General features: G+C 35.6%; 1 protein-coding gene across 1 annotated transcript; it reads left to right on the top strand.

Moving 5' to 3' along the window:
* Nucleotides 1-832: 832 nt before the first annotated feature.
* wif1 (wnt inhibitory factor 1) lies at nucleotides 833-17,040 on the top strand. The gene is made up of 10 exons (XM_052118681.1): nucleotides 833-1,058; nucleotides 1,194-1,333; nucleotides 5,096-5,204; nucleotides 5,572-5,712; nucleotides 8,171-8,266; nucleotides 9,721-9,816; nucleotides 10,010-10,105; nucleotides 12,630-12,725; nucleotides 13,223-13,318; nucleotides 15,328-17,040. Exons 1-10 carry the CDS (start codon nucleotides 914-916, stop codon nucleotides 15,456-15,458), a joined length of 1,146 nt encoding a protein of 381 aa, XP_051974641.1. The 5' UTR covers nucleotides 833-913; the 3' UTR covers nucleotides 15,459-17,040.
* Nucleotides 17,041-17,259: the final 219 nt, after the last annotated feature.

The raw sequence follows: 17,259 nt of genomic DNA, 5'->3' as shown, positions 1-17,259 counted from the left end.
AAACTAAAACAACTTAATGGTTTTATTGAGTGAAGCACGACTGTAACTAAAAAAAGCTATTAAGATTAAATATTTTGAAATGCATAATGTATTTGAATTATATATGTAATTTGTACCTTTATTTTGTTTTATATATTTTTACCTTTCCCTGTCACTTTTCTGTCTTTCTTTTATTATTTTCTTGTAATTTTTTCGTGTCTTAAAATAAATTGTATACATATATTTATAAATAAAATTGTAATATCTGTAATAATAATAAAAAAATGCATAATGTTAATGTTTGGGAAACTTTCAGAAAATCAAAAACTGAACAATAAATGTTATACAAATATTTAAATATCAACTTGTTGTCGAATTTATGTAAAACTATTTTATATTATATTTGACTTTTGATACTTTATCACTGATGTTTTTTATTTTTTTAATGTATTCTTCTAGTCATATAAATGCAAATAAAATTACTACAAGATGAAAAAAAAAGTTATATTTAAATTAAATCAAACCAAGAGGGAGCCGTCGGTGTAAAAGCAACAAATATATTACTAGTTAAGTAGAAAATAAATAAATTATATGATATTTCTTATAATATAAATAATAATGTCTTGCCATTCGGACATTAGGCTGACTCAAAACACCCATTAAAGCGGATGGAAGAAATTATTTTAATTAGCTATCATTTTTTTAGATTTCAAAATATAAAATCTGAAATCTAAGATTAGGGGCGCCTCTTTGTTATGTTATATCTCGCCACCTCGTGGAGAGATTAAAGAATTGCAAATCCTGCGGTGTACAAGTAGCTCGCGGAACAGTCCGCGCGAATCATTCTGTCAATTCCAGACTCGCTTGAGACGCATTTAGTGAACGGGATTTGAACAAGAGGGGAACCGGACAATTCACTTTGATAAATCGAGGCATGGCTTTCAGGAATGGCTCTGCTGTTCAACTGCACCTTAAAACGTGCATTCTTTTACTTTTAGGGGGTCTGTTAATCGAAGCTGTCCCAGAGCAAGGAAGCATGTACATGTGGATTGATGCCAATCAAGCAAGAATATTAATTGGTAATAGGCTAGTGTTTGGCGTGATTTATGCAAATGGTTCAATTCTAAACGGAGCTATCACATTTCAGAATACTTGAATCAAAGTTATTTTCCAAATTTGACAGGATTGTGAATGCTCAATGTTTTATCCAACAGGTTTTGAGGAAGATATTTTAATAGTCTCAGAGGGGAAAATGGCCCCATTCACAGACGACTTCAGGAAAGCACAGCAGCGGATGCCAGCAATACCTGTCAATATCCACCACGTGAACTTCACCTGGCAAGCCACTGATCAGGTACTGTTCAACTTCATTCTGCAAATTGCAATGCTTGTCAAGGTTTGTATTCTTGAGTTTGCACGCTCTTTGCTTGTGATAACAAGGGATATATCAATGGATGCTTGCCTGCAAAATGTCAAGTTATAATATCCATTTTAAACCATTCGAATGAACCACTAAAATGGTACATTTGCAATACTTTTATGAAGCTGAAAATGTTATGAAATGCTGAAGCCTACTACATTTTGTCAGTCATTGTTGTTCATCAAACATCTCTTTGCAACGTTTATTAAACATACAAATATGACCATAAAATTATGAAATTCTGAAAAAATTATGATATAGGCCTATAAACTGATGAAAAATAAAGGAAAAAATTGATTCCGCAATATAAAACCAATAGATAAGGTTCTTTATAAATTATTATTAGGTATATCACACAAAACCCTTCCTGCAACGTTCTGGGAAGGTACGTTTATGGCTATTAAAATAAAACCTGAAAAGAACGTTTCTAGAACGTTAGTTAATAACCACATCTGAACAATTCATTAACGTTAGGGAAACGTTGTTTGCTGGGGAACAATACCAACTAGGATGTGAACATCTACAAGATGTAATATTTATTTGTACCCTATAATGAAAATGTTTGTGATTTATCAGGTAGATAACATTGAAATTCATACGAAGTTCTGAACATACATTTATAATTTATTCAACGAACTCCAAATAATGGTCTCTGCAACAGCTCATTAAGCTCGTGGTGTAAAACGACGTTTTTGTCGAAACATGACCTAATAATCACCGTCACGGTTTCGTTTGTCCTCTTCTGAAAAATTGTATTTCTATTTCTTGCAGTATTTTGCACCTTGGTGTTGTAAAGCTTGGCAGGCAATACGGATCAAAGCGCGAGACCGCCGCGTGAGCGCGCCCCCTCACGCATGTGCCAAACATCTGTACACTGAAAACACGCGCGTGCTAGAACCCGCGCTTTATTGTGAAGGGGAAAGTTCCATATGGAATCACTTTGTTGCGTTTTTATTGCTTGTTTATTCGCTTTATTATTCGTTATGGTTTTGGCAGAAACTGTGACAAACCATTTTTCCTATTTCCCTGTTTCCACATCACGAGGAACAACTTTCACAATACCTTGGTATACAACTTCTTATATCTTTAAATGTATTCTATTATATTGTTTAATATCTGATTGAGTTGTAATATGTTGTTGCAATATGATAGCAACCCACTTGAGTGAGCCAGCGATATAACAACGTTCTTTTATACATTTTATTTTAACAGTTTATTTACACATAACACATGTTCCGAAAACCATAAATTGTAGATATTAGTCCACAAAAATGAGAAGATAATGCAAATGTGGCAATTAAAACACCTCAAAAGATTATGAAAGCTAAAAAATGTTGTGCTAACATGAGTGCAACTATGGAAGGTTCCCTTTGTATTTGTTTTTAAATCTGAGGAGCCAACATGCAAGCTTAAAATGTATTGTGTACAATTAAGTGCAAATATATTGTATATTAAACTGCCTATGGTAATAAAAACATTCTCACCTTCATAATACCATCATGTACACTGGTGGCCAAAAGTTTGGAATAATGTACAGATTTAGCTGTTTCTGAAGGAAATTGGTATTTTAATTCACCAAAGTGGCATTCAACTGATCACAAAGTATAGTCAGGACATTACTGATGTAAAAAAACAGCATTTACATTTATGCATTTGGCAGACGCTTTTATCCAAAGCGATTTACAATGCACTTATTACAGGGACAATTCCCCCGGAGCAACCTGGATTAAGTGTCTTGCTCAAGGACACAATGGTGGTGGCTGTGGGGATTGAACCAGCAACCTTCTGATGATCAGTTATGTGCTTTAGCCCAGTACAGCAACATATTTAAAAAAAAAAATCATTTTTGATCAAATCTAGACAGGCCCCATTTCCAGCAGCCATCACTCCAAAACCTTATCCTTTAGTAATTATGCTCAATTGCTAATTTGGTACTACAAAATCACTAACCATTATATCAAACACAGTTGAAAGCTATTTGGTTTGTTTATTTTGGATGAAGCTTAACATTGTCTTTGTGTTTGTTTTTGAGTTGCCACAGTATGCAATAGACTGGCATGGCTTAAGGTCAATATTAGGTAAAAAATGGCAAAAAAAGAAACAGCTTTCTCTAGAAACTCATCAGTCAATCATTGTTTTGAGGAATGAAGGCTATACAATGCTTGAAATTGCCAAAAAACAGAAGATGTCATATAAAGTTGTACACTACAGTCTTCAAAGACAAAGGACAACTGGCTCTAACAAGGACAGAAAGAGATGTGAAAGGCCCAGATGTACAACTAAACAAGAGGATAAGTACATCAGAGACTCTAGTTTGAGAAATAGACACCTTACATGTCCACAGCTGACAGTTTCATTGAATTCTACCTGTCCAACAGCAGTTTTATGTACAACAGTAAAGAGAAGACTCAGGGGTGCAGGCCTTATGTGAAGAATTGCAAAGAAAGAGACACTTTTGAAACAGAGAAACAAAAAGAAAAGGTTAGAGTGGGCAAAGAAACACAGACATTGAACAACAAATAATTGGAAAAGAGTGTTATGGATCTTAACCCCATTGAGCATTTGTGGGATCAGCTAGACTGTAAGGTGTGTGAGAAGCCCGACAAGACAGTCACATCTATCAGAAGAGCTGCAGGAAGTGTGGAGTGAAATGTAACCTAAGTATCTGGACAAACTGACAGCTAGAATGCTAAAGATCTGTAAAGCTGTCATTGCTGCAAGTGGAGATTTTTAGATTTTCGATTTGTAATCGTAATTTTTCACATTATTATTGTCCTGATTACACATTGTGATCAGTTGAATGCCACTTTTGTGTAAAGTACCAATTTATTTCCATAAGAGCAAAATCTGTACATTATTCCAAACTTTTGGCCACCAGTGTACATGCATCTGAATATCTGACTGTAAATTTATGATGTTAAAAACTCTTTAAAAATTATTGTTCGGGGAATGAACAGGAATCTCTTCTCGCAGATGATGTATGCACACTGGGACAAATGATCTATGAGCATCTATGCACACCAGGATCATAATCAATGAATGGCATGTGGACTTGACGAAAGAGGAGCAAGAGAGAGAAATTAAAAGAGCAAGGGGAGGGATACAGAGAGAAAGAGAGGGCCCACTCCATCCTGGGCCCTGTTAGTCTTCTCTTCAAAGACAGCCGCCGAGGCTCTAGAACAAAGGTCTCCAGCTTAAAAGGCTGGCGGCGAGAGTTATCTGTGTTGGTTATTACCATTCAGCTGCAGGATTAGCTAAGCTCTCCACACAGCTTGTGTACTTTTCCCTTCATCAAACGCTGCCATGCTTTTACACTCAGAAATCTACAGAAAAAAAAGAGGTTAAAAAAAGCTGTCTCCCTTGCTTTCATCTCCTTTTGGGACAGTTGTTTTGTGTGTGTGCGGCGTGTGTTTGGCCTTGCCATCACGGCTGTCCTCACAAGTGTGTAATTCTCAAAGGGCTGAGGTCATTAGAGGGAAGCTGCGGTTCTTTTGGAGGAAATTGATTGCCTTGCAAACGTAAGCTACCAGAAAACTTTCTTTACTCTTTACAGATGTATGTGCTCCTATCATGAAAGGATTTATGCTGCATAATCCTATGCAAACTCACATTTCTGTCATTGCCCTGTTTTACAGTTGAAAAGGTTAATAAAAGAGAATGTTAGTGGAAGTTTACCTATTTTTCTTTTTTCCTCAGGCAGAGTTCTTCTATGAGTTTCAGACACTGCGTTCATTGGACAAGGACATAATGGATGACCCCACTGTCAATGTTCCTCTGTTAGGCTCTGTGCCGCACAAAGCATCTGGTGCACTTTTATTCTTTCATTTAATTTACTAATGTTATGACTTTAACACCCCCCACCCCTTATTGTCCTAAACCCAGACTTTCTCTCTTCCGTGGAACACAAAAGGGGATGCTAAACGGAATATGTTAGCCTCAGTCACTACTCACCTTCTTTGTATGGAAAAAGATGCATTGAAAGTGAATGGAACATTCTGCTAAACATCTCCTTTTGTGCTCCATGGAAGAAAGAAATTGGGTGAGCCATGCCTTTAAAATCACATATAGAGGGTTTAGATTATTTGAATCCTAGACAGTTCTGGTCTAACAGCAGATAAGAGCTGATCTAACTGCTGTTAGGTTGATTTACCAAAGCAATCTTGTATTCTCAGTGGTCCAGGTGGGCTTCCCATGCCGAGGTGACCAGGATGGTGTTGCAGCATTTGAGGTGACCATCTTGGTGATGAATGCTGGTGGAAACATAATCCTGAGGACTCCACACAACGCCATCTTCTTCAAGACTTGCCAAAGAGGTGAGTTTTCTAACTTTAAAGTCCAACCTTGTATGTTAAGTTATAATTATAGAGAATCTAAAATACTGGATCAGATGCATTGGATGATGGTGAAACTTTGCAGAGGAGTGTCCAGAAGATTCGTCTTTTTCACACTTTGATAGACAATAGAGTTCTTATTTATGTTCCTTTTTAGTATAAACTTTGCCACATATGTTTTTCCTAAATTTCCTCGGGTGAAATAATAATAAGACAATTGTTTCACAATTCAATTGAGGATTCAAAATGAAAACGACAATTCTTTGAGGAATTTGCAGAGTTTATATTTTGATAGCACTTTGGTATACTGGCAAATCTAAGCACTGTGAGACATTGTTGAGATCTCTTCTTAGGAGACACTTTTGTGATTTATGGGGTCTTTTTCTCAGGAGAAAATTCAGAGAAGTCTCCATTTGAAAAGACTACGTTCACTCTCTTTTTAATTTCATTGCTGTATAGGAGAAACAATTGAGACATTAAAGAGATCTCCTTTCTTTTTCTTGCACGAACCTTGTAGAGTGGGTAAAAAGTGAGAGAAAGAGAAGGATAGACCATGGTATGGGTGATTCTCAACCTTATGCCTAAAGCCATCACTGGCTTATTAGGTCATGTGAATTTTGCCAGCTGCAGCCCTTTAGAATGAGCGTGTTATGTTTTTCTCTGATCCCCCCTCCACCCCTTCTCACACACACTGACCTCACGGTGTTGCATTCCGCTACACACCCTTCTCCACCCCTCTCCATTCGGCGTGTAGACTTCACAGATCAGATGGTCCATCTGTGTGACGCCACCCCACAGGGAGGAAGCAAAGTGTTTCCTATAGTGACAGCTGAGGGTGCTTTAATGACTAGTCCTCACAATTTGTTTTTTTTTTTAAACTGGTCTGGCTGCTTGAATTTCACCCACAGGACAAAATGACATCAAGACGTAGCTAATATAGTTTAAAAGATTCAAGTTTACCCTCTAAGAAGGACTGATTAGTGTCTATTATTAAAAGTATTGAACACAATTTAGTGCTTACTACAGTATAGGTTCCAAAGGTCTGAGACCATTAGTGAAAATGTTTTTATTTTGCATTCTTTTCTTCATAAAAGTTCATAAAAAAGAAAAAATCCATACAAATTAAATTATTAGAATATCTATTTGAGTGAAACATTTATTTATTTAATGACAGCATGCACTAGAGCTGGCATGGACTTTTGATTAGTAACCCCAAAATTTAGCATTTTAAACTAATACTTCACCCAAAAGTAAAAATTCTCTCATAATTTACTCACCCTCATGCCATCCCATCTTTTTAGAAGAATATTTCAGAACTTTGAAGGTCGTAAAAATACATAAAGGCAGCATAAAAGTAATCCAAAAGACTCCAGTTGTTTAATCCATGTCTTCAGAAGTGATATGATGGGTGTGGGTGAGAAACAGAACAATATGTAAGTCCTCTTTACTATCTCCACTTTCCCTTTCACATTCTTCTTTTGTTTTTGGAGCTTCACATTCTTTGTGCATATTGCCATCTACTGGGCAGGGAGGAGAATTTATAGTAAAAAAGGACTTAAATATTGGTCTGTTTCTCACCCACACCTTTCATATCACTTCTGAAGACATGGATGATGCCACTGGAGTCTTATGGATTACTTCTACTCTGCTTTTATATGCTTTTTGGAGATCCAAAAGTTTTGTACCCATTCACTTGCGTTGTGAGGACCTACAGAGCTTGATTCTAAAAATCTTTGCTCGTGTCCTGCAAAAAAAGAAAGTCATTCACATCTGGGAAGGCATGAGGGAGAGTAAATGATGAGAGAACTTACTATCCAATTAAGTCTTAACATGTCGTATGTTTCTTAATTGTCATTTCCAGGTTTAAAGGGGGAAAATGATTTTCAATGTTGTATTAGACTTTTAGACCCATTGTATGTTTTATACCACATAGAAAGGTGATCGAATGTGCTATGTGTGTTCATAGTTTATAACCAGTCTTTTTTATGTGTATAGATGAGGGCTGCTATTCTGAACCAGGTCACTATAGGGTCGCCCCATGAACGACTGTTGTTGTAGATTGAAAGTTATTTCTGAACGATCCTCCTTACAAAACCTCCTTCATTGAATGAACCACATGAGACTAGATTACATGCCTTTCAGAAACAGTATGTGAACTACAATGAAACATCACAAGCTCATGTTGGGGCCACATTGTGTTTGACTGAGTTGTTGACATTGTGGTTTCACCTCAAAGCCTTTGAGATTCTTTTTTCTCTTTATGTATATTGGTGTCAGTTCTTTTGAAGGAAATGCTGTTATTGAATTCACTGGCTTTTCAACTTGTCCTTGAAGTGGTATAGGAAGAAAGTAAGTTATGGAAAGTTTGGTGGAGATGAAAAAAGAAATAAAGAGTTCTTACCATGTTTAACTTCTCCATTTTCTCTCTCTCTTTCTGAAGCAAAGTGTCCTGGTGGTTGTCGCAATGGAGGCTACTGCAATGAGAGGCAAGTTTGCGAGTGTCAGGATGGTTTTTATGGCGTGCACTGTGAGAAAGGTAACCACGTTTATAAATACCTTCCACCATACAAAAAAAATAAATAAAAAATAAAGAGTAAACTTTTAATGAAGTTCATTCAAAAATAAACATTATGTAATTATTTATTCACCCTCATGTTGCTGTGAAACCGTTTGCTGTAAATTTTACTGTAGAGCACAAAAATGGAAACTTTTAAAGAGCTGTCCCGCAGCTCTTGCCATAAAACAACAGTTCATAGCAACCAAGGGCTTTTCAAGCTCTGTACCATGTAAGTGACATAAATATAGTCCATACAACTTGTATGCTATATTTCAAGTCATTTGAAGCAATAAGATTGGTTTTGTTAGGAAAATACCAAAATTTTAATAATTATTCAGTGATAATCTTGACCTCTGCCAAAGCTTTTTGTACATTTTTGTCTGTTCCCCATACGAACCAATGGTATGGCTTAAAGTTGCAGAAATATTCTTAAAAGATTTGGCATTACAATTTATTTAAAATGTTTTGGGATGTGACTAAAGTGCACATATAATATTTGTACTTACTGACAGATTTCGGAATATACCAATAGTTTTGTCTCCCTGAATACATCTTCAAAATATCTCAAAAGATCTGAATAATACAAAACCATAAACAACATGTGTGAGCATGTAGAACTTTGTAGAAAAGTCTCTAACCACAAATAGATTCATAAAAAAGGAGGGTGCCATTTTCAATGGAAGTGTGTTCTGCACGACAGACATTTCTCAGAAAGACAAGCTTCCTTTGGAAACAAATGAGTGTATATAGTTTATTATGAAGATGATTATACCAAACCTCAAGGCATCACTTCCCAAAATGCCTTTTGCAAATTACAAAGTGTGGTAAAGCCTGCAATATACTAGTTTAGATGAGAGAATGGTACATGTATTCTAGAATTTCCTTGTCTGAAAAACATATATGAATTACCCAGCAGGTTGGGAGGCACAAACATATGTTTTTCATCTATTTACAACTTTAAAGAGTGGATTACAGAAAAAAAGACTTCCATTAGATGCTAAAATGTTTTCAATACTGGAACCCAGATTTTCACTTTTTTTTTTTTTTTTTTAAGAAAAGGAGGGATAATACACAATACACACAAATGCTGTCGATTGAGCTTAACTTGTATTGAACCCGGAATATTCCTTTAAATTGTGTTTTAAAAATTATTATCTAGTAATCACGAGCGACTGAAAAGGTCATGGAAAAGTTATGGAAATTGATCAGAAAGTGTGGAAACCTTGCTGTCGTGCCAGCCAGAGTGTTGTGAAATATTAGGTTTCAGAATATTTTTTAATAATTTTCAGTTTATCATGAAGGCTGAGCTGCTAAACATTAAATTGCATGCAAATGTATTTAGATTTATACTATAACTTTTAATCAAATGCTAGCAAAAAAAGAAAAGAAATAAGAGGTATAGATGATTGAAATGTGTTTTCCCCATCTTTTAGCTCTGTGCTCCCCTAGATGTCTGAATGGTGGTCTGTGTATGAGTCCAGGCATGTGTATATGTCCTCCCGGCTACTATGGACCCAGCTGTGAGAAAGGTTGGTTTTTGAATCGCAAAACCCCAGTTCTTCAACTCATTACTTCACTGCTGAATTAATTTGCTCCTCTTACAAATCTCTGCTATTATGTCTTATTCCTTGTAATCTTTCTTTAATGTATTATGCATATAACAAGCACAATATTTTGTGGATTTGATGCATTGACTTTACCTTATCTCTGCTGTATTAACAGCTAACTGCAGCACCACCTGTTTGAACGGAGGGACGTGTTTCCATCCTGGAAAATGCATCTGTGCCGCTGGCTTTGAGGGCAGCCGCTGTGAGCTGAGTGAGTTCAGACACAATGTGCTTTCACTATCAATACTGCAACACAACAAAAATGCTGCATTGAACTGATGCACAAAATAAGCATGCCAAAATCCACCAGTAACAAACCACAGGGTCCCCACAGTCTTGGATAACCTCAAAATATAAGGGAATTTTAAAATTGTGATTTCCAGACCTGGAAAAGTCATGGAAATGAATTAAATCTTAAAATGACATGGACATTTCTTTAGTGAATTTACATATGTTATATTCAGTAGTTATAAGAAGTAGTGCACAGCAGTAAAATATTTCACTGGCTAAAACTGAATCGAGTGCAATATCTTTTAAAATGTTAGAGGAATTTCAAGAAAAATACTGAATAAATTGTAACTACATACTGGTGATAACATCATTATTATTATCATCTCTATTCAGGGAAAGGCTGGATAGTTGTTCTTTGGTTTGGCCTCAGAGCAGTTTCCCAAACAAACTTCCTAAGTGAAGTGTGTTCTCACATCAGTGTTAAATGGGCCGGCGCCTACATGAGCAAACACAGGATGTAATGCAGTTGTTACCCTAATCACTGATGTCCACCTCATGAGCTCACATCATGCAATCTAAAGCACTGTTGTGGTTAACCATGCATGGTTCTTTTTTTAAGAGGAAATTATTTTACTTATCGTACCTCTATTGTACAACATTTTAGATAAGATACTACAAGCCTGTCTTCTTCTTTGCCAAATATTTTATCACAAACAGCATAAAATTGTATTGCATTTTGGCACACACTTTTAATACAAAGTGGCCTACAATGCATTCAAGGAACACATTTTGCCAGTTCATGAACTTTAAATGTGAAGTGTGTAATCTCTGTGCCCTCTGTGCTCATTTAAAATGGAATTGCAAGAAAATTTCAAACAGGTTTCTTGAACACTCCCACCCCAAACTCATGCCATTGGTTGAGCCAATGTTGATGTTGGGCTGGTCGGGATACTCAAACAAACAAAGCAATGTTTTGAAGTGTCACAGAGCCAGAGTGTTTACACTTTTTGGGGAAGTCAACCTATCTTCCTTCTAGTTGTGTGCATATTAAGCTGGAATAGGAAAAGTTTTTAACATGAAAAATGGCGCTTCACCTTGAAGCTAAAATTCTACTTACTGCTTTGCCTCAGATGTCTGTTGTGAGGATAGCATCAAATTCCTTTGCTTTAGGGGTCGAGTCTTTTTCGCTAATGTTTAAGCAACTCTAGACTCCTCATTCATCATGCCTCAGCAGACAGGAAGTATTCAAGCATCGAAATTCAGCAGTGACTTAGCACCATATTTCAACTGCTTTATCTTAAGGGAGAGAACAGAAAAACATTGAAGTAATGTTTCAGTAATATTTTAACAGCATTAAGCCAGTTGTTGCCAACTGATCCACAGCAGTATCATGTTCACTATCAAAACGGTCTGTGACATAAACATCCGGGATCCCATTGAGGTCATGTTATGTAAAGACATCCCCCTCTTTGTCTATTTCATGGGTATGGATTTTGTTCATTTGTCAAGGAACAAAGAGCTCTGTGAAATTCACTTGATCTTTATCAAATATGCAGGGGTAATTAGATCTGTAAGCATTTTGAAACAAGGGTCTACCCTACCCATGCCCTTGTCCTTTGTCATTGAATTTACTTTTTATTTTAGGTTTCATTTATGTTACCTTTTTTACATCCTCTTCCTGCATTTTAGATTTTAGCTCCTCACTCCTATTGAAATATATATATATATATAAAAATAAAAAATACAAATAATATTACCTTTACTATATATATATATATATATATATATATATATATATATATATATATATATATATATATATATTATTTAACCTACTTAGGCCGCATCCACAGTAATCCGTTTAAAGGGATAGTTCACCAAAAGATGAAAATTCTCACATCATTTACTCACCCTCATGCCATGCCAGGTGTATTTGAATTTCTTTCTTCTGCAAAACACAAACAAAGATTTTTTGAAGAATATCTCATCTCTGTAGGTTCGATGTAAGTGAATTGTGATCAGAACTTTGAAGGTACAAAAATCACATAAATGCAGCATAAAAATAATCCATATGACTCCACTGGTTAAATCCATAAAGAAGAATTTGAATTGCCAAAAAACAAAAAAAAAAAAAACATTTATATTGATATACTAGGTACAAGGTGCATTAAAACATGCAAATACGAATTCCAAACTGGCAGTCAATTAATCTTAGAGCACAGAACAACACACATATAGAGAAAATTAAAGACAAAGCTGCAAAGCAAGAGGTGGAGCTGGGGATGGAGGAGGGTGTTAAATGCAGTTTGCATCAATGAAATGGAAAGACAATTAACTAAGGCAATATGTTGGACTTAAATAAAACTGCTCTGAACAGCATCTGAATTGTATTGGTAGACTTTGTGATCAGCTGAGCTTCAGCTGATTGCAAGCTTGATTAAAGTGACCTATCTGAACTGATTTTGCAGTTTATTAATTGGTAGGCTGTTTTTGTATGATTGCAGGTAAATGTCGACAACCTTGCAGAAATGGAGGCAAATGCATGGGTAGGAACAAATGCAAGTGCAGCAAAGGTTACCATGGTGATCTGTGCTCCAAAGGTGAGATTATCCCCATTTATCCTGTCATAGTTAGAGTGGTACCAAAAACTTGACACTTAATCAACAGTAAAACAATTTAAATGTCTATATAACAAAATACCAAACCAAGTGACATATTTAAGGAAATAAATTAGATAGGTTCATTTTAAACCTAAAATGAACCTAATGCAATGACATTCAGACAGTTTTAAGTGTGACTTAAATGTCTAAATACATTTTGGGGCTACTGTATACACGCCCAACTTGGCAAAACAACTGAAAGCATTTTTGAAAGCATTTTTGATTGAAAGCATGTGTTCCAAAAGGCTCACTTTAGTCAATTTTGCTTTTTGCACAGTACACACTCTGTAAAAATGAAGTATCAGTGCTTGATTGCACCCTAAAATTTCCACTCAGGCTCCATGCTTGCTTAACAGCACATGATACGTTTCCAAGACTAAACAGTGTGTCTCTGTGTATGGCTGAATGTGTATGTGTATACGTGTGTATGTGTATAGCTGTCTGCGAACCCAGCTGTGGAGCACACGGGACCTGCGTAGAGCCCAACAGGTGCCAGTGCAGGGACGGCTGGCATGGACGTCATTGCAATAAGAGTAAGACAAGAGCTAACAACCCCTTTTCCAAAGCCCAGTTCCTAATTGCCACCTGGAAATGGATTAGAGCAAGTAATCCGCTGTAAATCTATAGCATAAGGAGACATTTTCACAAATATGAAGGCAAAAAGTTATTCTCCTGTAAGATGTGACCAGCTGTTAAATCTGCTACCACACTAACAAAAGTAAAATACTATTACTATGATTTTTTGTACATGGTATTCATGAACTTACATCACCCCAAAGCACTGTGGCCTTATGTATTTATTAGAGATGCAACTAAATATCAGCCAATCATCAGTATTGGCCAGTTGAATATAGCGTGGCCAAAATACAACGTCCACACATGTGTACGCGGGGTCACACTAGGTTAAAGCTTAAGACAGCAAGGAATATACTGAGTTTGTCAATGCTAAAGCAGAGACTGTTTCCGCTAAAATGGGACAAGTTTCATCATTCAGAATTTAGCTCATGTCTGTTAAGAACATTACAAAAATTAAGAAAACTTACCAATTTAATGTGACCTAACAAGAGGATATTTGCCAGGTTCTAAAGTGAGTAAATAATGTGCTTTCTGTTTCAGTGCTTTGTTTATATCTGAGACTAGCTAATCTGAGACATGTTAGACATTTAGAGACAGAGAATAAAGTTATTATTTAAATTTCTTTCAAAGTTTATTTGAAACAAGGTAGCAATAAAAAGCAGCGGAACAACCAAACATTCGGTATCTGCAGATGTTGCTCTATATAATCAGATGTCAGATCAGAACAAAAATGTTGCATCGGTGGGTGCATCCTTAGTATTTCTTTTGATGAAAAGCTGAGATGGAAAGCAGTAAGGAACTGCACTTTTTGCATAATTTATATGCAAAAAAGCCTGCATGCTATTGAAGGAACTGTAGCAGCCAATAATGTAATAACTACCGTTATTGTAATAGTTGTCACTAATGTAATACATTTTACATTCTTAATGTAATAACTTACCAGTAATGTAATAACATCTCTGAACCAATAGTGTAATAACTTTTTGCCCATAATGTATTAAGTTGTTACATTATTGGCTGTGTTAATAAAAGAAAAAAGAAAAAATATGTATTACATTATTGGCAGTTATTACATTAACAGTAGTTGTTACATTATTGGCTGCTACAGGGACATTCATCAATATACATTATGCAAATTTGTGTACATTTTACTGCAGACGGGCAAAATGTTTTGCAATTCTCTGGCTTAAAATGAACATTAAATCAACTAATACATGTTTCTGGTCTAAATGTGAATGATTCATCAATGCACATCAATCCTAAAAACGTGTCTTTGTAATCTGTCATCAAAATGTAATAAATAGAGTTTCCACCTGGATTTACTTGCTTCTTAAATCTGCAATCACACAAAGAAAAAAGCAGAAAAGAGCACCATGGTATTACCTTTTTCTTTGGACACGGTTCTACAGCAATGCCATGTATCATGATACCATCATGACCATGGTATTCTTTGAAATACATTGAAGTACCATGTAAGTGCCATGGTACATGAATATTGTAACCATTGAGTTCCATGGTATTACCATCTGATGCCATCCCTGTACCATGGTTCCACTGCAGTAATTTTGTGAGGTAAATGCCTGTCTACTATCAAGCATATTCATTCACTGTGCCATATAATCACTGGTTAACCAAATAAATCACAGTAGGGTTGCCAACTGTCCTGTATTAGCTGGAACATCCCATATTTTGGCCGAAATGAAGGCGTCTTCATGGTCCTGTATTTTAGAGTATTCAATCCTGTATTCACGTGGTGAAAAGTTGTTACCTCTATTATACAAGTACCAATAATGTAACAATCAAGCAGTGGTATTTAACAGTTTTAAATATTCCACAATTGTGCCATTCAAACTATGATTGAAAATTATTGAAATGTAACCCTCTCTGTCACTAAGAGGCCATTTGTCAACTATAACACTTGTCCTGCACTTTGCAACACACTGCTGAATCCCTCCTGTCTCCCCAGGATTTCGTGGTGCAACCTCGAACAGTCAGAGGGCCTCTGCTTCCAAGCACAAGTCACAGCCTGCAGTAGTAAAGGACACCAAGGAAGCCCCCGAATCCAGTCAGCACTCTGACACCAACTATGTGGTTTAAACCTGTACATTTTAGCCAATGGTGTCTGGCCACTCCCTCCCTTTCAATACCTCCTTCCTTGAAACAAATCTTTGATCCTCTTCTTCCGATCCTAATCAGTGCCAACGTGACACTCCCAAGCTGGACTGCTGCTTTCTCAGAGCAAGACTTGTTTTTGTAATACAGTCACAGTGTCTTATTTTACCACAGTTCCTTTGATATAATATCTCCCAGAGTTCCCCTTCAATGAGCTTCTGTCCTGCATTAACTATGTAGGGAGTGAGTTCTACATGAGTCATAGAGTTATTTGTCTAGTGTGGTGAACGTCAGAGATGTTTGTGAGTTGCCCTGTGGTTTAGCTTCACATGTGGGGGTGAATCACTGGGTGAATTGTACAGTACAGCCAAAGAACTTCTGTGTGGGGATCCAGCTTAGGATGGTAATTACTGTGTTTGGCTTGTGCTAAAGATTTGTTTGATTTACCTGCTTATTTTGTAAACATGTTGTTGTCATTTCCTACACTGCAAAATTATTTTTTTAATCATTATTTCTGTCTTGTTTTCCAGTAAAAATATATACACATTCTTAAAAGAATAGTTCACCCAAAAATGAAAGTTCTTTCATCCTTTGAATGACAGCCTCATTCACCACCATTCACTTTTATTGTGTGGAAAAAGATGCAATTTCAAAAAGGAAATTAATTCATGAGGGTGTGAAACAACATAAGAGTTAGTAAATAAAAGCTATAACTATAACTTTTGGATAACTAACCCAAATTTACATGAGAAGCAAATTTGCATAACATATTAAAGGGATAGTACACCCAAAAATCATTTACTCACTCACAATTATACATAAGGGTGAGTAAATGATGAGAGTATTTTCATTTTTGGGTGTACTAACAGTTTTGAGAAAATATATTTTGAATAATTTTTCTTACCCCATTGACAAATATTTTTTCTTGTTTTAAGCGTTAATCTCACTCAATTTTGTTAGACTAAGCCTTAAAGCAAGAAAAAAAAATGCCAGTGGGGTAAGAAAAAATTCATTAATTCAAGAGCCAATGTTTAATAAAAATAATTATAATAAAAAAATATATAATATATAAAAATATAAAAGTTTTAATATTTGGATGTTAAATTTTGTATTTATTTTTACAGGAAAACAAGAGAAAAGTGCTGATTAAATAAATATTTTGCAATGTATATTATTGTCACTAACATAATTGTTTCATAAAAAACTATTATTTAGTAACGAGATATTTCTCAAACAAGTACTTGTTGAATATACCACTTTGTTGAATATGTATCCTGTTTGTGCTATGAAAAATTGAAATGTATAGATTATATATAGATATGATACATTAGGGTAGCTAATTCTACATACTTACATATAACTATGTGCATAAGCTGCTTGTAACATTATAAACATGACACACAAAATAATATTTTCATCCATGTAACTTAATGAATTATACAAATAAAATGTTCCATTGTGTTGTCATGGAGCTTGTCAAGATCTATGAACAGTTAAAGCTTTTCAAATCCAATATATGAAAGCAAACTCCAGACAGCCACTTGTTGGACGAGACTAAAGATCAATAAACCTGATATTGATTGAAAAGTTTTCGTGATCAAAAATTATGGCTGGCAAAGTGCTGCAACTTTACTCCCTAAACATCAAAAAGTACTTACAAAACGTGATCTTTCTTTCACATGGTGATACTATTCACTTCTTCCAAAAGGTTCTAAACCTTTAAGGAAGGATTGTAAAAAGAATGAGCCAGGTTTTATGGGCTAGTCTTGTAACTTCTGTAGAATCT

Source organism: Xyrauchen texanus, chromosome 45 (genome assembly GCF_025860055.1).
Source record: "Xyrauchen texanus isolate HMW12.3.18 chromosome 45, RBS_HiC_50CHRs, whole genome shotgun sequence".
Lineage (NCBI taxonomy): Eukaryota > Metazoa > Chordata > Actinopteri > Cypriniformes > Catostomidae > Xyrauchen > Xyrauchen texanus.
Note: the sequence above shows the minus strand (reverse complement) of the source record. Positions and strands in the feature narration are given on the sequence as shown.

Excerpts from the sequence above, each read along its gene's own strand:
- wif1 (XM_052118681.1), top strand. The coding sequence starts at position 914 with ATGGCTTTCAGGAATGGCTCTGCTGTTCAACTGCACCTTAAAACGTGC. Across the intron at positions 9,817-10,009 it reads TGGACCCAGCTGTGAGAAAG|CTAACTGCAGCACCACCTGT; the intron begins GTTGGTTTTTGA and ends CTGTATTAACAG. Across the intron at positions 13,319-15,327 it reads TGGACGTCATTGCAATAAGA|GATTTCGTGGTGCAACCTCG; the intron begins GTAAGACAAGAG and ends CTGTCTCCCCAG.